General features: G+C 43.8%; 1 protein-coding gene across 2 annotated transcripts in view; it reads right to left on the bottom strand.

Annotated features, from left to right (window-relative positions):
* The window catches only part of chchd3a (coiled-coil-helix-coiled-coil-helix domain containing 3a), a 325,052-nt gene that overhangs the window by 89,400 nt on the left and 212,317 nt on the right, over positions 1–23,335 (bottom strand). For both annotated transcript variants that reach the window (XM_063073043.1, XM_063073044.1), the window contains exon 5: positions 2,428–2,511. In XM_063073043.1, the coding sequence (XP_062929113.1) occupies positions 2,428–2,511 (84 nt within the window). The remainder of the gene's footprint in view (positions 1–2,427; positions 2,512–23,335) is intronic.

The raw sequence follows: 23,335 nt of genomic DNA, 5'->3' as shown, positions 1-23,335 counted from the left end.
TGTATTTCTAGAATCGGTAGAATTTCTTCTGTTAATAAGCTACAGTTGCATAAGCAGAGCTGTATGTAGTTTTGGTTACCCCATTATAGGAAAGACAATGTTAAGCAGCTATGAGGATATTGTCAGGACCAGAACTCGAATTAAAGGGAGAGGTTGGCTAGTGTAGGTCTTTATTCCTTGGAAACTACCAGAATGTTTAAAATTATGAGAAGCACAGAAAAGCTGCATGGTACAGTCTTTTCCCAGTGTAGGGGAGTCCAAAACGTGGGTGCATAGATTTAGGACAAGAGGAGAAATATTTAAAAGTGACCTAAGGGTCAACTTTCTCCATGCAGAGGATGGTGAGTATTTGGAATGAACCATTAGAGGAAATGGTTGAGGTAGAGACCATATGAACTTAGATAGGTACATGGAGGGGTGGGGCTCAGAGAGTCACTGGCCAAACACAGGAAATTGGGACTAGCTAGGTGGGCAGCATGGTCAGTGTGCACTGTAGGGCCTGTACTACATTGTTCTATGAGCCCATAACACCTGAGCTTCAGATCTGTCAGTTCATGCCAGCGGCCACCCAGTGATCCAAAAGCACAGTACTCTATTCTTTTCATCATAGATAGAAGCCAATTGTGCTCTTCCTGGAAATGGCACCACAGCATAAAAGCCAGGACCAACAGGCTCCAGGACAGCTTCTTCCACTAGGAGAGTGGTGAGTGTGTGGAATGGGCTGCCGGCAACAGTGGTGGAGGCAGATATGATAGGGTCTTTTAAGAGACTTTTTGATAGATACATGGAGCTTAGCAAAAGAGAGGGCTATAGGTAAGCCTAGTAATTTCTAAGGTAGGGACATGTTCCGCACAACTTTGTGGGCCGAAGAGCCTGTATTGTGCTGTAGGTTTTCTATGTTCCTATGCTATCAGACTGCTTAATTCATGCTGACACAATTGTATTTCTATGTTATATTGACTATTCTGTCGTACATAATATTTATTATAAATCACTATAAATTGCACATTGCACATTTAGACAGAGATGTAACAAAGATTTTTACTCGTCGTGTATATGAAGGATGTAAGTAATAAAGTTAATTCAATTCAATACAATGTGTTTACAAAGGATTGTGGTCACTATTCAAATTGACCGCATCTGTGAAAGTTAAAGCTGCTGAAATCATAAACAAAACATCAAGACAAGCAAGGATGCAAATTTGTCATAAGTCATGTAACTTGTTTTAAATAGGAGCAGTATTTTCTGCTTAGGTTTTAGAAAAGTATATTGGAAATATGCTAATGTAGTTATATTCATTCAATATGCATGGAAGGAAGGGAATCAATAGAACGATATTTAAGAACAAAGTCCAAGAGGTGACTGCAGTCCAGCTCATTCACCAAACTGCTGGCCAGCACTCTGTGAATGTTCCTGTTATCCTTCATGAGTGAAACATCAGCTCCTCCAGCATCTAGTGAACAGAAATGACGGGGAAGTTTGACAAAATTAGTGCTAGCATCCTGAAGTCACAAGCTAGTAATTAAAATGCAAATAAAAGTTTTGGATTGCCTAGCACTAAAGACTTTTGGCTCTGGAAGTTATGGCTTAAATATTAGCCTCTGAACTGCTTATATATACTGCAGTTGCTCTGTGCAGCTTGAAACACGACAAAGCTTCACAGTATTTGAAGAATCAGAGCAGAAATGGAGCGAGAATGAGCCACATCAAGTGGATTTATTCACTCCTTTAAGCTGTGAATGCATTTAAAGGTTATCGCTTTGATTAAAGTAACGCACAAAATACATTCTCTGACAATGTGTGGTTTATGTGTTAACATTGTATAGTGCAATTTCTATTTTAAGAGGATTAAGAACACCAAGTTCTTCTGAAACGTCAAGGACTAGAAGTACATTAACAATGTCTCTTGTATATACTATTTTAATAAAAACCATAGGTGAAAAGGAATTCACATCAAGTTTCAAGTTGAACAATAATTACAAGACACCAAGGATTAATGAAATGAGCACAAGTGAAGTTGAGTCACTATTACTTTGTAAACGTATTCATCATTTTATCAGATGATCTCATTAAACACAGAACCTCCCACACATGGATATTGGAACACACCTAGTACTTGATCAGAAACACAAACTTATATGAAGGTCAAACATATTTAGTTTATTACAGCTCAGTGTGTTAGAGTTCGAAGTTCCATTTCAGTGTCTTCTGTAAAGAGTCTGTATGTACTCCCCAGAGTCTGCGTGGGTTTCCTCCGGGTCTTCCAGTTTCCTCCCACAGTCCAAAGACGAACCCGGTAGGTTAGTTAGTCATTGTAAATTGCCCCATGATTAGGTTAGGGTTAAATTTGGGTTGCAGGCCAGAAGGACCTATTCTGTACCGTATTTTTAAATAAATAAATAGATAGGTAAGAAACACATTCCTTACCCGGTTTTCCAGTCTGGACATCTGCTCCTTATAGTAAGCATTGAGCTTCTGCAGTTCTTCCTCTTTTTCTTTCAATTGCTTGGTCTGAAAATCAAAAAGAGCAGCCAATTGTAATTTAATGAATAAATAACATTGCCACTATAGTATGACCACAAAACTTGTTTATTACTGAATCAGAATTGTGTACAATATTGTTACACTGGGCTATCCTTCACAGAATGTCAGCCTGGCCACTCCAAAGATAAAGTCAGACAAGTCGTCGACAAGGCAATTAGCTCTTATATAACATTAGGATTTTAAAAACAGTTCAAAGCTGGTGAACAGCGCTCTACTGTCTCCTGATGAAAGAACAGGAAATACTAACTCATCATTGCTTGCACTGGGACAAATAGCAGACAGTGTCTACTCTGGAAATAAGAGCAAGAGAAATACAGTGAATGAGAAATGTTTCATATTGCATTGTTAGATGTAAACCTCCAAGAGGACCACAACCTTGTTGTTGGGTTTGGAGGCTTGCGTGCCTCAATGACCCGGAGAGCTATGTTGGCTGGAGTCTGGGCTTTATGCTTTGACTCGAGGTAGGGTCACCCAAGCTAAACAGGTCAAAGGATAGAGGCCAGACTAAGAGTGGTCTACCGGTCCTCCAGGTTCGGTGGGTTCAGCTCAGGGCTAACAACCCTGACTGGTAAAACAAAATATTTATGGAAGCAGCAATGAAGAACCCTTCTAAATCTGAGTGCAGCAGTATTCCTGAGTCTGCATTCAGGACTTGCATGACTGATAGTTTTCACAACTATCAGGAAGCTACTGACATGATGAAGGAAGCCCTGAACACCGCCAGAGGTGATGGACCTTCATTGCTGCCCTAAACACCAGTGGTATAATGGGTTGTAAGTAAGTCAGATGTAAAAATAATTTCTAAAACATCAAGACAGGTGCCCCTAACTCATTTAGAGGGACTGAAGTGGAGGAATAACAGGCATCACCGTAGCATAGTGGTCAGCGTGATGTTATTACAGCTCAGAGCATCGGAGTTCAAATTCCAGTGTCCTCTGTAAGGAGTTTGTATATCCTCCTCGTGGACTGTATGGGTTTCCTCTGGGTACCCACAGTTTAAAGACATAAGGATTAGTAGGTTAATTGGTCATTGTAAATTGTCTCATGATTAGGCTAGGGTTAAATTGGCTCAAAGAGTCGGAAGGGCCAACTCTGCAGTGTATCTCTAAATAATATAAATAAAATTAAAAAATGAAAAAAAATGAGTATTTGCAGAACTACTAATTGACCAACTTCACTAATCACTTCACTTAGATTAGCCGTTGGTTAATTCAAATCTTAATGGCACAATGACTTCTCTCCAGACAATTCTGATAGATCCTGACATTTTTTGATAAAAAACTAGCAAGAACATTTAACTATATTCTTCTATAACTGTAAAATAATTATTTGTCTGTTTTAAAACAAATACATTTCCCCCGGTGAAATAATCTAAGAGTATACTGTTGCTCTCAATGTCCTTCAAGGCACTATAATGACTTCTGCGAAACTTGAGAGTCTTTTGATGAATCCTTTATGAAGTAGCTGCTGCTAGGAATATAGATGCCCTGATAATACTCTGAAGCAATGTCTTCTATAATGAACAATCCCTATACATCCTTTGTGGAGAGAATGACGGAGTGAACTTGAAGTAGAATCATCTCCCTTATTTACTCTTAATTTCTCATCTTCAGAAACATTGAATGTCTTGACAATTTGGTTTTGTGGGAAGGAGAAAATCAGCAGGCCAACTTAGAAAATTTCAGTTTGTCATTATTTAGTGTTTTGACTTCATGAGTTTTGTAACACAAGTTAATTACCTAATTTCATAAAACACCACCTAACTTAAATTTCACCCTGTTCCATATACAGTGGATTCTGGTTAATTGGGATACATCAGGACCAGTACATTTTGGCCCAATTAATGGCTAGGCCAATTAACTGGCTGAGCCAATTAGCCAAAGTTTCATGGAAACAGTTAAAAGGTATAAAAAGATAAACTTAACTGAGTTTAAATGAAATATAGAACAAATTAGAACATTACCAATAACACTACAGTACTATAAAACTGCGTAATACGTTTGTAGTTCCTAGTAGTCATCAACAGAGGATTTCATCCAGTGCACTGTTGTATTCTTTTGATTGACTGTAAATGAACAACATTAGCGCAGACACCTCAAACAAAGAATGGACTGCCTTCATACAATGCTTTCGACGATTGCATCTTCTAAATATTCATTTTCATTGTAACATTCAAGATGATTGTCACTACCTTTAAGTTCTTCGTGGTTCCTAACCTGAAGGAGTGAGATCATTTCATTTCCACTCCTTAATGCTTGAAAGCACAGTGAGCAAAACAGTTTCGAATTGTCTTACTGCTTATCCCTTGCCAACTACCAGTGACAAAAATCACTGCTTTTCGAGCATAAACACATGTAACTGTTGTTATTTAAGAACTGTTTGCTTTAAGTATGGTGTAGTGTCATGCAAGTGCATGCAACTAACGCTAGTTAGAAACCGCTCGGCAACAGTCTCCTATCCCAATTAAGTGGCATAGTGTTCCAAATAAACAAAGGAAATCCCAGCTATTTTCTCAATTAGTTTTTGTTCTTTATGAGTTGCCCCAAATAAGCAGTTTCCCAACTAATTGATGGCTCAATTAACTGATATTGCATTTGCTAAATGTTAGGGTGTGCCTCTACAACATAACTAAAACCAATAGCTCAAAGAGTCTCCCAGAAACTATAAGAGTACTACATGCTTACTAATTAAAGGTATATTATTCATTTGCCAAGAAATTACATGACCTCAGATCGGTTGTACAGGTTTATATATTATCCAAAATGATAGATCTTTTGGACTGACTTGAATGGGGATCAGAATTGAAAAAGATATGGAATGTAGGGTTAGGTTGATCTTTAGGGTAGATTAAAGTCAGCACAACATTGTGAGCTAAAAGGCTTGTACCGTACTGTAAATGTTTTCTATGTAATAAAGTAGAGGAGTCGAGACCAAAGCTCATCCAAAGGCAGATAATGCTGTAAGGCAAAATTATTTTAAAACTAGCATTTTTGCCAGTAAGATACAAAGGTAAAAAGAAACAAAAGTTCCTTTGAAAGTATTTCGGGGGGTGGATCTAGTTACCGTGATCCATAAAGGGAGAATGAAGGACAAACTGGGAGGAATTCCCACTAAGGGAAACTGAAAAACACATATCCAAATTTATAAGCAGAAACTCAAAAGGCTACAGAATTTTCCGGCCAATATCTCTTCCATATGTGGTTATCCTTGAAACAAAAAGGTTTACAGGCTGAAAAATACAAAAATGCTAGAAATACTCGTTAGGCCAGGCAGAACGTACAGAAAGAGAAATCGAGTTAATGATGCAGGTCAAAAGCCCTTCTTCAGAACTGGGAAAGAGGGGAAATAAGTTTGCTTGTTTTGCCCCTCCCTCTTCCCTTTCTTCCAAGGTCTGCTATCCTCTTCTATCAGATTCCCCCTTCTCCAGCCCTTTTTCCTTCTCCTTAATCGAATTTCCAACTCTTTCCTTCACTCCCTCCCCCTCTCCTGGTTTCACCTATCCCCTACCACCTTGTACTCCCTTCCCTGCACCTTCTTCTTCTGACATCTTCCCCCTTTCTTTCCAGTCATGATGAGGGGTCTCGGCCCAAAACATCATCTGTTTACTCTTTTCCATAGATGCTGCCTGGCCTGCTGAGTTCCTCCAGCATTTGTGTGTGTTGCTTTGGATTTCCAGCATCTGCAGATTTTCTTGCATTTCCTTTATTGTGCTGTAATTAGCTTTTATGACATACACTCAGTGGCCACTTTATTAGGTACACCGTTACACTGCTCGTTAACGCATAAAACCATGCAGATGTTTTTTTTTTACAAACTATGCTCGTGTCAAGAGGTTCAGTTCAAACATCAGAATGGAAAAGGAAATGTGATCTAAGTGACTTTGACCGTGGAATGACTGTTGGTGTCAGAAGGGATGGTTTGAGTATCTCAGAAACTGCTGATCTCCTGGGATTTTCATGCACAACTGTCTCTAGAGTTTACAGAGGTGGTGCAAAAAACAACAAAAAAAATCCAGTGAGTGAGTTCTGTGGATGGAAATTTCTTGTAAATTAGAGAGGTCAGAGAAGAATGGCCAGACTGGTTCAAGCTGACAGGAAAGCAACAGTAACTCAAATAAGCACATGTTACAATGGTGTACAGAAGAGCATCTCTGAATGCATATGTCAAACCTTAAAGTGGATAGGTTACAGCAGCAGAAGACCTCAAATACACACTTAGTGGCCACTTTATTAGATACCTCACATAAGATATATTGTCTTCTGGTAGCAGCACAGTGCAGGACAAAAAAATAAATAAGTAGCATAAAATAGGAATAAAAGAGGAAATAGGATCTGGAATATGATAGGACATGGAATTGAAAATTGTGCAATCTGTTGTAAGAACTCCTACTCTATCTTTACGATGGCAAGGACATTACTGAAGCAGCTGCAGGAGGCTGCCTATGCCTCAGATATTGCCCTGATGAACTCGTGTGGAAATGTTCTTACACTGGGTTGATTGTTCTGTGATATATACAACCAAATTCCTTTGCGTTAAGTGTTCTGATGTCCACTAATTTTAGTATTACCAGAATGTCTTGTGGATTTCATTGTAATATTCTTAAAGGTTAACTTGCAGGTTGAGTTGGTAGTAAGGAAAACAAATGCAATTCATTTCGAGAGGACTAGAATATAAAGGCAAGGATCTAATGCTGAAGTTTTATAAGGCATTGATCAGATCACACTTGGGAGTTTTGTGAGCAGTTTTGGGTCCCTTATTTAAGAAAGAATGTGCTGGCATTGGAGAGAGTCCATAGGGGGTTCACAAGAGTGATCCTGGGTATGAAAAGGTTAATGTACGAGGTGCGATTGATGGCTCTGGGTCAATACTCACTGGCGGTTAGAAGAACTGGGGGGGGAGGGAGAAATTTCACATTAAAACCTATTGAATATTGAAAGGCCCAGATACATAGAGAGCATGTTTCCTACAGTGCTGGAGCCTTGGACCTCAGAATTCAAGGACATCCCTTTAGAACGGAGATGAGAATGAATTTCTTTAGCTAGAGGGTGGTGAATTTATGGAATTCATTGCTATGATGACTGTGGAGGCCAAGTTATTGGGTATATTTAAAACAGAGGTGGACAGGTTCTTGATTCGTAAGGGTGTCAAAGGTTACGGGGAGAAAGCAGGTGAATGGGGTTGAGAGGGATAATAAATCAGCAATTATAGATTGGAGCAGACTTAATAGGCAGAATGGCCAGAAAACACAGCAGGAATGAAATAGCAATTTTCTGAATGGCATCACACTAAAATGATCAATGCTTCAGAATTACCAGATCACAAGCTTTCAAAGGGCAAGCGTAATGTGCCAAAATATACTGACAAAAGCAAGCTGGCTGGGAAAGCAAACCATGAACAGGATGAAAGGCACACACCTGTGAGGTAACTGGGCAAGAACATGACTGAGTTCATTCTGGAATATGGAGAAACTATCTGCTTTCATAGAAAGCATGGAAATGAAAACATTAATTAAGAAAGTGAGAGAAGAATAAATATTGTTATCCAGAGTAATTTGGAGGTCTTAGTACATGAATTGCAGAAAGTGAACATGGTTAGGAAGATAATTAAGAATGCAAATGACATATTAGCCTTCATTGCAGGTGGCCCGTGTGAAATAGAAAATGAGCCTTACAAAAACTAGAGTTTTAATGAGACTGCAGTTGAATTTTGTAGAATTTTCATTTTTTTGTTCAGGGAAGAAAACACTTGCTTAAAAGTGGATGCAACAACCGTTCACTAGATTGATTAACTATATGAAAATATTTTTACAGGAAGAGAATAGAATGAGCTTATATTATCTGGAGTTTGGAAGAAACGGTGGTGAACACACTTACTGTACAAAATTCTTGGACTTCACACGTTAGGTTCTGTGGGAGTTGATTCCCATGGCTGACGTGCATCAAACAAGGCATCAAAGAAAATGACCTGGAACACTTGGATAGAAGCCCATTTAAAGTAACAAGGCTAGACGTTCAAGAGGCAGACAAAAGACACATTTGACAAAATTGGGGGAGAAGAACCTGGACAGAATGTGGAGTGGGAAAGAGGCTCAGAAGAAAAACGTGGAAGTGATTTTGTTCTATTTATTAAAGTTCTTGGTACAACTGTAAGGAACTGCCTATGACAACCAATTTTCATGAATTGCTCTCATCTCAACCTTGAAATAACATAGACCACAGAAATGAATTCTAAAGAAGAAGGACTGATGGCCACTTTCATCAAGGCAGCATTTCCACTTAACAAGAAGCCCTGGTAATATGAAAGAAACATCGATGGCAACAGGGAGAAAGTAATCTCATGGCTGGAGTCATGCCTCATGTATTGGAAGACGGCCATCATTTTTGGTGGCTGATCATCCCTGCCCAAGTTATCATTGGGGCAGTATGGGACATAATTTTAAGGCAACTGGAAGAAAATATGGGGGGGTGGCTGTCATAGCTAAGATCCATACACAGAGTGGTGAGTACATGGAACACCCTCCAGGGATGGTGTTACAGGCAAGTACATAAGGGCCATTTAAGAGATTCTTAGATAGGCGTATGGGTGATAGAAAAACAGAGGACCATTGGGGTGGGGGTTAGATTGATCTTAAGAGTAGGTTAAAAGGTTGGCCTACATTATGGGCCAAAGTTCAAAGTATATTTGTTATCAAAATACATATATGTCACCATATATAACCCTGAGATTAATTCATTACGGTATAATAACTATAACAGCATCAATAAAAGACTGCACCAAGTTCAGCGTTTAACAAGTGTGCAAAAGACAACAAACTGTGCAAATACAAAAAGAAATAATAATAATAAATAAATGAGCAATAAATATTGAGAACACGAGATGTTTGAAAAGAGTATTTAAAAGTGACACCACAGTTTGTGGGAACATTTCAATGATGGGGCAAGTGAAGTTGAGTGAAGTTAACCTCTTTGGTTCAAGAGTCTGATGGTTGAATGGTTATAACTGTTTCTGAACCTAGTGGTGTGGGTCCTGAGGCTCCTGTACTTCCTTCCTGATGGCAGCAGCGAGAAGAGAGCATGACCTGGGTGTTGGGTATCCCCGATGATGGATACTGCTTTCCTGCAACAACATTTCATGTAAATATGCTCAATCGTGGGGAGGGCTTTACCTGTGATGGACTGGGCAATGTCCACTACTTTTTGTAGGAATTTCTGTTAAAGGACGTTGGAGTCAGTAGATGACTATATCGCTTTCAACTTGATTGGTATTCCACCTACCACATTAATTATTCATTCTCTCCATCACTGGCACATCTGTTGCAAAATACAAGGTAATTACTCGACCACTATCCAAATCCAGGACCTCTGCCAACAAGGTGGATAAGGCCATCAATCAGCAGATGGGAACACTGCCTCCTGAATCTTCCCCACATACATCCCTTAGAGTGAAAAGATAGTTATTTCTTTATCAACCATCTTTTCATCACGAGGGGTGAGCATGAGCTGGATCCCGTGACAGACCCATGCGTCAGCAGTGTGAGCAACAGCGGACTGAGAACCCAGCCCTGGGGAGCACCAGTGCTCAGTGTAATGAGTTGCTGCCCACCCGGACTGACTGTGGCCTCAATGTTAAGAAGTCTAGTAACCAATTGCAGAAGGACGTGTTGAGACCCAGCGAAGACAGTCTCCTCACCAATTTTTGCAGTATGATGGTGTTGAACGCTGAACTGATGTCTATAAACATCAATCTGGCATATGAGACCCCATTTTCCAGGTGGGACAGGTCAGACTGAACGGCAGAGGCTATTGCACCATCAGTGGATCAATCTGAAGGTAAGCAAACTGGAAAGGGTCCAGTGTAGCCAGGAGAAAGGCTTTAATGTGCTCCATGACCAGCCGCTCAAAGCATTTCATAATGGTCGATGTTAATGCCACTGAACGATAATCATTTGGGCCGGTTACTGTTGCCTTCTTTGGCACTAGAATGATGGTTGCCACCTTGAAAACCATGAAGCAAAGGCCAACTCCAACATATGTATCTAACTACCAACTCTTAACAATGCATGGGATTACCATTGCCTGGACCCAACTATCAATAACTTTGAAGTTACTATTGACCAGCAACTCATATGCCCCAACAACAAAACCAACATGAAATCCCAAAACCAATCTGCCATATACAGGACACTTCACCATCCAGAACTGTAAGTGGTAGCTCATCCATCCTCTAACCATTCACCCATCTACCACCAGCACACTGTGGTAGTGTACTCCATCCATAACATGCGTCAATGGCACCTCCTAAGCCCTTGACTTTTGCCACCATGAGGACAGGCTCACGGGCTCTTGCTGTTCAAAGCTAGCTGGAATTAAAAAAAGAGAAATCTAAGTTAGCAGGAACTGTTGATGAGAGACACTAACCTCAGGAAAGCTCAATAGATTCAAACAGTATCACAATAAAAGGAAGAACCTGAAGCCAGAAACTAGGAATAACAAACTGAATAGGAAAAGACGACTAAATATTTAATGGCAAGACAGAAGGATGCAGCTTCCCGGCAGAAATTTGCAAGGATATACTGGGAGAGAAAACAAACACCAAGTACATACACTAAAGTTGAAATACATACAACATTCTAAAGTGTAAGCTTCAGAGCCCATTTTAGGCAGTCAGGTAATAGCCTTCCATAAATGTTTATTCTGATATATTTAATAATGCAAGTGGTGGGAAGAAAGAGTACCATAACTAAATCAAATTCTACCTTCCATAAACCATGTGATGCACAATTTTCTTTCCAAACAAAGGTTTATAGATTCTGTGCTTGTCATCTTGCTGATTGTCAACATAATTCGCAGACTCTCATTGGTAATAATGTTGAAAAAATGTTTTTAGGATGTGTATTGTTGTCATTTGTCAGCTGCCTTAAGGAGCTTGGACCTGTTGTAGGGCACATTGAGAATCAAACAGAACCTGCGGAGACTGAGTTACATTTTGTTATCTTGTAAAAATGGTGTAAAATTTATGTTTAATTTCTGTTTTTCATGAGATATGAGATTGCTGCTAATATGATACTATGTGCCTGTGATGTTGCTGTAAGTAGGCTTTTCATTAGATTTCTTTTGTGGATTTTAATGAACACTTACAATAAATTAAAAAAATATATTTAACGAAATGTAAACATTATTTACATAATGTACTTGTGCATATGATAACAAGACCCATTCTTCACTTTGACTAAGCTATATTCAGATGACAAGTTCCCTCAAATGAGAGATAACAGTGAACAATTTTCCTCTTTATGAAAATAAAGTATTTTTCAGATTTATTGATTTCATGAGTTTCATAAAGTTCCATGACTTGTTGCATCACAGTTCAGTATCATTAATCTTGGGCATGAGAGCAACAGCTACAAGAGAAAATGGCACAAGTAACAGTGCAGAGATTAGATCTTCCTGAAAATGGTGGCCAACCGTTCAGGATGCTTGTGAGAAAATAGAGATGTAATGTGGCACAGTGGCAAGTCGATTATATCACTTTTCCAACATTTGCTTTATTGTGGTTATAACTGAAATTTCTCATTTCAAACCAGTGATACATTATTGCCCTCAGGGAAAATGTGCTCAAAATCAGAAGCACTAAAATCCCCAACCTTTGGGAGAGCAATATAAAACAAAAATTGGTGAAGACTCACTGTAGATAACAGGCATATTTAAGTTTATGGAACCCTGAACAAAGGTAAAACTGTGGTGACCCACTTTCTGGCACACACGAACCGGCTCACAACAGCGCGCGCAGGCAGAGGGCCGGCCCTAAAAAGGGCGCCAGGCCATCTTCACCAGCAGGGGGAAAATCCCGCGCACAGAAAGGGTCTGGCAATATGCATTCCCCACAGCAATCCCGCCCAGGGAGGGCGGGAACGGGAAGGCTTTAAAGCAGGCCGCGGTTTGAATAAATCTCTTTCATCGCAACTCTAACTCACCGACTCCGTGTGGTTATTCTAGCGCTGTGTGTAGCACACCGCTGCAATTGGTGACCCCGACGGCCCAAACGATATTTGGACCAGAGATGACCGACGCTGCATCTGTTCACGCAGTTTCGTTAAAACTACCAAGCTTCTGGACGCTGCGACTCCAATTATGGTTCAAACAAGCAGAAGCACAATTCCACATTTGGCAGATAACCTCGGAGTCCACTCGCTACTACTACGTGCTGAGCTCACTCGACCAGGAGACTGCTGCACAAGTTGAGGAGTTTATACAGTCGCCCCCAGAGGACGGCAAATACACAGCATTCAAAGCCCTGCTCATAAGGACTTTCGGACTCTCACAGCACGAATGAGCACGCCGCTTAATGCACCTGGATGGTTTGGGAGACAGGCCGCCGTCAGCATTAATAAACGAGATGCTGGCCCTGGCTGAAGGACACAAACCCTGCCTCATGTCTGAGCAGGCGTTCCTAGAGCAACTGCCCGAGGACATATGCCTGCTGCTGTCCGACGCAGATTTCAGCAACCCCCGGGAGGTGGCGGCCTGAGCAGATGTGCTGTGGAATGCCAGGAAAGAGAGAGGGGCATCCGTTGTACAGATCACCAAGCCGCGTGCCCAACGACAGACCAGACCAGGCCTGGCAGCAGAGCCTACAAAACCTGGCGACGGGAGTGAGGAGCCCAACAAACAATGGTGTTTCTACCACCAGCGGTGGGGTACAGAGGCCCGCCGCTGCAGACCACCCTGCAAATTCCCGGGAAACGCCAGGGCCAGCCACCGCTGATGGCTACGGCGGCTGGCCATCAGGACAACCTCCTGTACGTCTGGGACAAGCAGTGGGGACGCCGCTTTTTGGTCGACACCGGAGCGGAGATCAGCGTCTTACCTCCAACGAGTTACGACACCCGCAGCAAAGAACCGGGACCCACCCTGAGGGCCGCTAATGGCAGCACAATACGAACCTACGGCACCCGCACGGTGCGGCTACGGTTCAGCTCCAGCCGGTTCACGTGGGACTTCACACTGGCCGCCGTGGCCCAACCACTGCTGGGGGCAGATTTTCTACGAGCCCACAGCCTGCTGGTCGACCTGCAAGGGAAGCGATTAGTCCACGCCAAGACTTTTCAAACGTTCTCCCTGGGTGAAGCACAGTTGCCAGCCCCACACCTGGACTCCATCACGCTGTCTGACGATGAATTCACCAGGGTCCTGGCGGATTTCCCATCAGTACTGACACCGCAGTTCACGGCAGCCATGCCCAGACACGGAGTACAGCACCACATCCCGACCCAGGGACCACTCCTCCACGCCCGTGCTCGAAGGCTTCCCCCGGACAAGCTCCGACTGGCGAAGGAGGAGTTCAAGAAGATGGAGGAATTAGGGATCATACGACGCTCCGACAGCCCATGGGCCTCCCCCCTTCACATGGTGCCCAAGGCAACGGGGGCCTGGAGACTATGCGGTGACTACCGCAGACTGAACGAGGCTACAACGCCAGACCGCTACCCTGTGCCGCACATTCAAGACTTCGCAGCAAACCTACACGGCGCAAGGATCTTTTCCAAGGTAGACCTCGTCCGGGGATACCATCAAATACCTGTACATCCGGACAACATCCCCAAAACAGCACTTATCACCCCGTTCGGACTTTTCGAATTCCTCCGAATGCCGTTTGGTCTAAAGAATGCCGCACAGACTTTCCAGCAGCTAATGGACGCGGTGGGACGCGACCTGGACTTTGCATTCATCTATTTGGACGACATCCTCATAGCCAGCAGTAGTCGGCAGGAGCATCTGACCCACCTCCGCCAGCTCTACTCCCGCCTGAGCGAATTCGGCCTTACAATCAATCCAGCCAAATGCCAGTTCGGACTCGACACCATCGACTTCCTGGGCCACAGGATTACTAAAGACGGGGCAACCCCACTGCCCGCCAAGGTAGACGCGGTCCGCCACTTCCACCGACCCAACACAATCAAAGGCTTGCAGGAATTCGTGGGTATGGTGAATTTCTACCACCGTTTCCTCCCCTCAGCAGCCTGAACCATGCGCCCCTTGTTCACTCTAATGTCGGGTAAGGGCAAGGACATTACCTGGAACGAAGAGGCCGCAACCGCTTTCGTTAAAACCAAAGAAGCCTTAGCAAACGCCGCGATGCTAGTGCACCCCAGAACGGACGTTCCTACTGCTCTCACGGTGGACGCATCCAACACAGCGGTCGGTGGAGTGCTGGAACAACTCATCGAGGGTCGCTGGCAACCCCTGGCGTTCTTCAGCAAACACCTACGACCACCCGAACTCAAATACAGTGCTTTCGACTGGGAGCTATTGGCACTATACCTGGCAATCCGGCATTTCAGGTACTTCTTAGAAGGTAGGCCCTTCACCGCGTTCACAGACCACAAACCGCTTACCTTTGCGTTCACTAAGGTGTCCGACCCCTGGTCGTCCCGCCAGCAGTGACATCTGTCCTATATCTCCGAGTACACGACGGACATCCGGCATGTCTCGGGAAAGGACAACGTCGTGGCGGACGCACTTTCCAGACCTAACATACAGGCCCTGTCCCAGGGGGTGGACTATGCAGCGCTGGCAGAGGCACAGCAGGCAGACGCTGAGATCCCCAGTTACAAGACTGCGGTCTCCGGTTTGCAGCTCCAAGACCTCCCCGTAGGCCCAGGTGAGAGGACCCTACTATGTGACGTAGCTACCGGCCAACCCCGCCCCGTCGTCCCAGCAGCCTGGCGCCGGCGGGTTTTCGAGTCCATTCACAACTTAGCGCACCCCTCCATCAGGACAACCGTCCGGCTGGTCGCCAACAGGTTCGTGTGGCATGGACTTTGTAAGCAGGTCAGTGAATGGGCCAAAACGTGCATGCAGTGCCAAACGGCCAAGGTGCAGCGGCACACCAAAGCTCCGCCACAGCGGTTCGAACCCACCCACCGGAGGTTCGACCACATTCATGTGGATATCGTGGGGTCCCTGCCAGTGTCGTGAGGAGCGCGGTACCTCCTAACTATGATAGACCGGTTCACCAGATGGCCAGAGGCAGTTCCGCTCACCGACACCACCTCCGAATCCTGTGCCCGAGCACTGATCGCAACCTGGGTAGCCCGCTTTGGGGTACCGGCCCACATTACCTCCGACAGGGGTGCCCAGTTCACCTCCAGCCTGTGGTCGGCTATGGCCAGCCTTTTAGGAACACAGCTACACCACACAACTGCCTACCACCCACAGTCGAACGGACTAGTGGAGCGCTTCCACCGTCACCTGAAATTGGCTCTCATGGCCCGCCTGGAAGGGCCTAACTGGGTGGACGAACTTCCCTGGGTCCTGCTCAGAATCCGCACGGCGCCCAAGGAGGATCTGCACACCTCGTCGGCCGAGTTGGTGTATGGCGCACCCCTGGTCATTCCAGGAGAGTTCATACCAGCCCCAAGGGGGCAAGAGGAAGAACCCGCAGCAGTCCTGGACAGACTACGGGAGAGGCTCGGTAACCTGGCCCCCATACCCACTTCACAGCACGGACAGAGCCCGACCTGCTTACCCAAAGACCTGCAGAACTGTAAGTTTCTTTTTGTACGACGGGGCGGACACCGGGCACCGCTACAGCGGCCCTACGAGGGGCCGTTTAAGGTGATCAGGAATAACGGGTCCACGTTCGTGCTGGACATTGGGGGGAGAGAGGAGGTATTCACGGTGGACCGACTCAAACCGGCCCATGTGGACTTGGTGCAACCGGTCCAGGTTCAGGCACCGCGGCGCAAGGGGCAGACCTCCCAAACAGAGGCCGATCCAGACTGTGGACATTGGGGGAGGTATCGCCGGTTCTGTGGGGGGGTTATGTGGCAACCCACTTTCTGGCACACACGAACCGGCTCACAACAGCGCACGCAGGCAGAGGGCCGGCCCCAAAAAGGGCGCCAGGCCATGTTCACCAGCAGGGGGAAAATCCCGCGTGCAGAAAGGGTCTGGGAATATGCATTCCCCACAGCAATCCCGCCCAGGGAGGGCGGGAACGGGAAGGCTTTAAAGCAGGCCGCGGTTTGAATAAATCTCTTTCATCGCAACTCTAACTCACCGACTCCGTGTGGTTATTCTAGCGCTGTGTGTAGCACACCGCTACAAAACAAGTATTATCTTCCGATCCAGACTAACTTAACATTTGATTTGAATGCCACTACAGTGAAACCTGGTTGGCAAAGTTGCACAGGTGTAACTATTCAGATCCTTGTGTAACCAATTATTAGCTTCAGGGCTGATCTTTTACCCAACACCATTTTTCTACAGTAACTCCACATCCCCAGAACTCTCCCTGTAATCAAACTAATTACCAGTTGCAGAATTTACAAATGATCCTAAACTCACACTGTTGAGAATGTGGAATTTGTGCATAGCTCGAAAACTATGAAATAAACCAATCAAAACTGATGAAAATAATTTGCATTTCCTTTTATAAAGTAATTTACTAGACACATTGAAAGCGTTGCAAACCTTGAAATCTGTCATGCACAAAAAATGCTGGTAGAATACAGCAGGCCAGGCAGCATCTATAGGAAGAGGTACAGTCGACATTTCGGCCTGTAATCTGCCATCCCATTTAAAGACTGAATGCCTTTCCAAGCAGTTACTATGAATTAAAGTAGTAAACAGGAATGATTTACTGTATTACAAATCGGAAAAGATCAGATTTGAAGAGTTAGATGTCAATTATATTTTCATTTTGTAATTTTACAGTCATTTTACTTTGTAATTGTATAGTATACTAAACTGGCTGGTAGTCATCGTGGAAAATACAGCTGGAAAAAGCCTGCTGCGAAATCCTCATAAAACTATTTAATTTGTACAGCATGAATATTGAAACAACTGTACTATGCAGTAAACAATTTGAAGCATCAGGTAATTCTGATGACACTCAAATTTATCGACAACTTAAGTTGCCTTCAATGGGTGTTGTCAGGTCTCCATAACATTGTCCTACTACAACAAGCAATATACAAACAATGAGGAATGCATTTGAATCGAAGTTCCAGTATGATGGAAGTATCATTATAAGTCTTGCTACCACCCCCCCCGCCAACTTGCCTCTGTTCAAAAATTCAAGGTCAAAGTTCAAGGTACATTTCTTATCAAAATATGTATGAATTATACAACCTTAAGCTTTGTCTGCTTGCAGGCAGCACAAAACAATAAACCGGAAATAACCCAATTAAAAAAAGACCAACACTCAGCGTGCAGAGAGGGGAAAAACACAAATTGCGCTAACAATAAAAGCAAGCAACAGTACTCAGAACAAAAGTGAGTCCATAGACCTGAAGCCCAGAGCAGGCCCATAGCTTCAGCCTCAGTTCATCACACAGTGGGGCAAATGGGATAGATGGCTTTGTTGCCGAGTTTGCAGATGAAACGAAGGTTGGTGGGGGTGGGCAGGTGGTGTTGAGGAACCAGGTAGGCTGCAGGAAGACTTAGACAGATGAGGAGAATGGGTAAGAAAGCGGCAAATAATCATAGTCATAATCATACTTTATTGATCCCGGGGGAAATTGATTTTTGTAACAGTTGCACCATAAATAATAAATAGTAATAGAACTATAAATAGTTAAATAGTAATATGTAAATTATGCCAGTAAATTATGAAATAAGTCCAGGACCAGCCTATTGCCTCAGGATGTCTGCCCCTCCAAGGGAGGAGTTGTAAAGTTTGATGGCCACAGGCAGGAATGACTTCCTATGATGCTCTGTGCTGCATCTCGGTGGAATGAGTCTCTGGCTGAATGTACTCCTGTGCCCACCCAGTACATTATGTAGTGGATGGGAGACATTGACCAAGATGGCATGCAACTTAGACAGCATCCTCTTTTCAGACACCACCGCCAGAGAGTCCAGTTCCATCCTCACAACATCACTGGCCTTACGAATGATTTTGTTGATTCTGTTGGTGTCTGCTACCCTCAGCCTGCTGCCCCAGCACACAACAGCAAACATGATAGCACTGGCCACCACAGACTCGTAGAACATCCTCAGCATTGTCCGGCAGATGTTAAAGGACCTCAGTCTCCTCAGGAAATAGAGACGGCTCTGGCCCTTCTTGTAGACAGCCTCAGTGTTCTATGACCAGTCCAGTTTATTGTCAATTCGTATCCCCAGGTATCTGTAATCCTCCACCATGTCCACACTGACTCCCCTGGATGGAAACAGGGGTCACCGGTACCTTAGCTCTCCTCAGGTCTACCACCAGCTCCTTAGTCTTTTTCACATTAAGTTGCAGATAATTCAATACAATGAAATACAATGTTGGAAAATGCATGGTCATGCACTTTGGTAGAAGAAATAAATGTGCAGACTATTTTCTAAGTGGGGAGAAAATCCAAAAATCTGAGATGCAAAGGGACTTGGGAGTCCTTGTGCAGAACACTGTGCAGGTTAACCTGTAGGTTGAGTCGGTGGTAAAGAAGGCAAATGTACTTTTAGCATTCATTTCAAGAGGTCTAGAATGCAAGACCTGGGATGTGATGCTGACATTTTATAATGCAATGGTGTGGCCTCACCTTGAGTACGGTGAACAGTTTTGGGCTCCTCATCTAAGAAAAGATGCGCTGGCATTGGAGAGGGTTCACAGGAGGTTCACAAAGGTTATCGCATGAGGAATGTTTGATAGCTCTGGGTTTGTACTCGCTGGAATTTAGAAGGATGGTGGGGGGGGGGGATCTCATTGAAACCTTTCGAATGTTGAAAGGCCTAGACAGGGTAGATGTGGAAAGGATGGTTCCTATGGTGGGGGAGTCTAGGATAAGAGGGTAAAGCATCAGGATAGAGGAGTGTCCATTTAAAACAGTGATGCGGAGAAATTTCTTTAGCTTGAGGGTAGTGAATTTGTGGAATTCGTTACAACATGTGGCCAAGGAGTTCAGGTCGTTGGGTGTGTTTGAGGCACAGTTTGATAGGATCTTGAGTGGTCATGGCATCAAAGGTTATGGGGAGAAGGCTGGGACTGGGGCTGAAGGGGGAGAAAGCGATCAGCTATGATTGAATGGAGCAGCAGACTCGATGGGCCAAAGGCCAAATTGTGCTCCTATGTCTTATGGTCTACGGTCTTAAATCGCTGCCAAACTCACAGATACGGAGCCTGGAGCAGCTGAAGCAGTCTCCTAGCTGCAGTGCCACAGAGTGAGGAGTAAGTGCTGCAGAAGAACGAGCAGAATCAGCCCGAGTCGAGCCTCACCTCCAGTCCTAACACTTTGCCTTTTCAGTCAATCAATTGTCAGTGCAAGATTCCTGAATTTTTATACCAAATGTGAATTAGTTTCTCTGTCTTTTGGAGAAAAATAAATTTTACTGTTCTGTCCTTTTTTTCATGTCACAGTGTGCAGCAATTCTACAATTGAGAAAGTAAACAAAAGAACAGACCCCAGGAGGTCTCCTGATTATAGTCTGCAAACATTCATTATAATAAAAGCAGGAGGGATAATTTTCTCCCATATTTCTCACTCTCCACGATCAGCTTCAAAGCACTGAAGGACTGACCCTTGAGTTTCAAAATCATCAAATTGTTTTCAGCAACATTCTTGGTTTAACTATATAGAGAGGAAAGTTATTGATTTTCATCTTTATTTTTATTGCTATTTTTCAGAAGTATATTATCTGTTAACATTAAAAGTTATAGGAATTTATGTAATGCTTTTCAAGCCTTTAGGGTACTTTACAACCATTGAACTCTTTATTGTTTTCCAGACCTGGCCCTGTGAAAGGTACACAATTATTCTTTCCATTTAGTCATAGTCATACTTTATTGATCCTGAGGGAAATTGGTTTTCATTACAGTTGCACCAACCAAGAATAGAGTATAAATAAAGCAATATAAAACCATAAATAATTAAATAGTAATATGTAAATGCCAGGAAATAAGTCCAGGGCCAGCCTATTGGCTCAGGGTGTCTGACCCTCCAAGGGAGGAGTTGTAAAGTTTGATGGCCACAGGCAGGAATGACTTCCTGTGACGCTCTGTGCTGCATCTCGGTGGAATGAGTCTCTGGCTGAATGTACTCCTGTGCCCAACCAGTACATTATGTAGTGGATGGGAGACATTGTCCAAGATGGCATACAACTTGGACAGCATCCTCTTTTCAGACACCACCGTCAGAGAGTCCAGTTCCATCCCCACAACATCCAACAACCACTGTTTCTCATGGGTATTTCATGTGCAGTCTGTGTACTAACTGTAGAACATAGGACGCTACAGCCTACAATGGTTGTGCTGGCCATACCAATCTGACTAATCTATGTACTTGCAAAACGCTCATTCCCTGCCCGTCCAAATGTCTTTTAAAAGTTGAGCCTTTCTCAGCATTTCGGGATCTAAAGAGCTTTTCTTGGTGAAGCAGTAATGCATTTAGATTTTCAGTTCTAACAGAAAACCTACAGCACAAAACAGGCCCTTTGGCCCACAAAGCTGGGCGGAACATGTCCTTACCTTAGAAATTACCCTGTATTTACCCACAGCCCTCTATTTTTCTGAGCTCCAAGTTCCATGAACTTGTCCTCCCTACACTGCAGCATTCAAAAACAGCCTGGGTAATCACTCTGCAGAATGTATTGTTTCAGCCTGTCAGGGTGAATCAGAGCTTCCAATGGCTTATTGTTTTAAATCCTCATCTCTTTCTGACTTTGGCCTCCTACACTGTTCCGAAAATGTCTAATGCAAGATGGAGGAATACCATCTTATCTTCATCCAAGTTGCTACTCTCGAGACTCAAAATTGAATTCAGCAGTACTGATCTGTCCAATTCCTGTCAGTTATGCCACAAGTCACCCAAGTGTAATATTAACTAAACTTTTCTCCGTCCACAGGAACATTCTAGTTTGGTGGGTATTTCCTTCTTCCTCTTTCATTCAACTGCTGACTTACCCTATTTAGTAGTGTGATCACTCGAGTCAGGTATGATGGTGGCTGAAAGGGTTGTCAACTGGTGGATCCTCAGGTTTCTGTAGTGGCCGATCCAGGATCCACACAATTCCAGGATTCCCTTAATGGAGATCACCTGTGTGTGACCTTTACTTAATGCGGGGAGGCTAATGCATGGGCAGCCGCCAAACAGTCCCTGTCAGACTGGAGTCAGGGGTCAAGCGTCAGGGTCCAGTGGCATGGAGTGCAAGACGACTGGGGACCCTTCACTACTGCAGCTGTCTTCTGCCTTCACTGCCATTGTGAAGCGTCATCATCTTCCAGCAGCTCCACCATTCAGGTCTTGGTTGGATTGCACCTTGTCTGGAGCATCCCCTTGATCTTACTGCCATAGGTGACCCTACCCGGAGCTAAGCACCAGATGGCCAAACTCCTGATGGCAATGGTCTCGGGACGTCAGAAACTCACAAGCCTCTCCACCATAACAAAGTGATGATCCCTCCTGATTGATCAAGACAATGTTATATCCTGAACAATCCCAGCGTTTCACCTGGACACAGCTGTCCACTAGTTCCCTCCAATTATCCTCATCATTAAAATACTGTGTCAGTGCTTATGAAGGGTCTTTGACCTGTTTCTCTTTCTATAGATGCTGCCCAAACTACTATTTACAGATTAAATAGATCTATTTACAGATTATCTAGATTAAATCTGAATAAATGGCCCACCAACTTTATCAGCAATTTCCAATAGTTAAGTGAAAAATACCTTTCAGGGTAAGAGTTCTGATGCTAAAATCTCTCAGGATAAAGCAGTGCATTGACTGGGTGAGCCTGGGAGAGGAGACTAACTTCTAGAAACAGAGTCAGTCTGGTGGATTGGCTAGCACAAACCTTTACAGCACCAGCTGTAAAATCGAACAGGGTTCAATTCCCACCACTGTCTGTAAGGAGTTTGAAAGTCCTCCCTGTTATTGTGTGGGTTTTCTTCTGGGTGCTTCAGTTTCCTTGCACATGTTAAAGAGACGTATAGGTTTGAGTGAGTAATTTGTGGGCATGCTACACGAATTGACAATAAACTGGACTGGTCAAAGAACACTGAGGCTGTCTACAAGAAGGGTCAGAGCCGTCTCTATTTCCTGAGGAGACCGAGGTCCTTTAACATCTGCCGGACGATGCTGAGGATGTTCTACGAGTCTGTGGTGGCCAGTGCTATCATGTTTGCTGTTGTGTGCTGGGGCAGCAGGCTGAGGGTAGCAGACACCAACAGAATCAACAAAATCATTCGTAAGGCCAGTGATGTTGTGAGGGTGGAACTGGACTCTCTGGCGGTGGTGTCTGAAAAGAGGATGCTGTCTAAGTTGCATGCTATCTTGGTCAATGTCTCCCATCCACTACATAATGTACTGGGTGGGCACAGGAGTACATTCAGCCAGAGACTCATTCCACCGAGATGCAACACAGAGCGTCATAGGAAGTCATTCCTGCCTGTGGCCATCAAACTTTACAATTCCTCCCTTGGAGGGTCAGACACCCTGAGCCAATAGGCTGGTCCTGGACTTATTTCCTGGCATAATTTACATATTACTATTTAATTATTTATGGTTTTATTACTATTTAATTATTTATGGTGCAACTGTAATGAAAACCAATTTCCCCCAGGATCAATAAAGTATGACTATGACTATATTGGTGCTCGATGTAGCACCACTTCATTGTATGTTTTGATATAAATGTGATAAATAACACTAATCTTTAGAAACATAGAAAAACACAGGAAACCTACAGCAAAATACAGGCCCTTCGGCCAACAATGCTGTGCCGAACATGATTTTTAAATGATTCAATGTCTTGGTGAATGCTAATAAAATGGCAGTTGTCACATGGCACAGAAACAGTCAGTCAGCCTA

The sequence above is a fragment of the Mobula hypostoma genome, chromosome 20 (assembly GCF_963921235.1).
Source record: "Mobula hypostoma chromosome 20, sMobHyp1.1, whole genome shotgun sequence".
Taxonomy (NCBI): domain Eukaryota; kingdom Metazoa; phylum Chordata; class Chondrichthyes; order Myliobatiformes; family Myliobatidae; genus Mobula; species Mobula hypostoma.
This window is presented reverse-complemented; position numbering and strand designations above follow the sequence as displayed.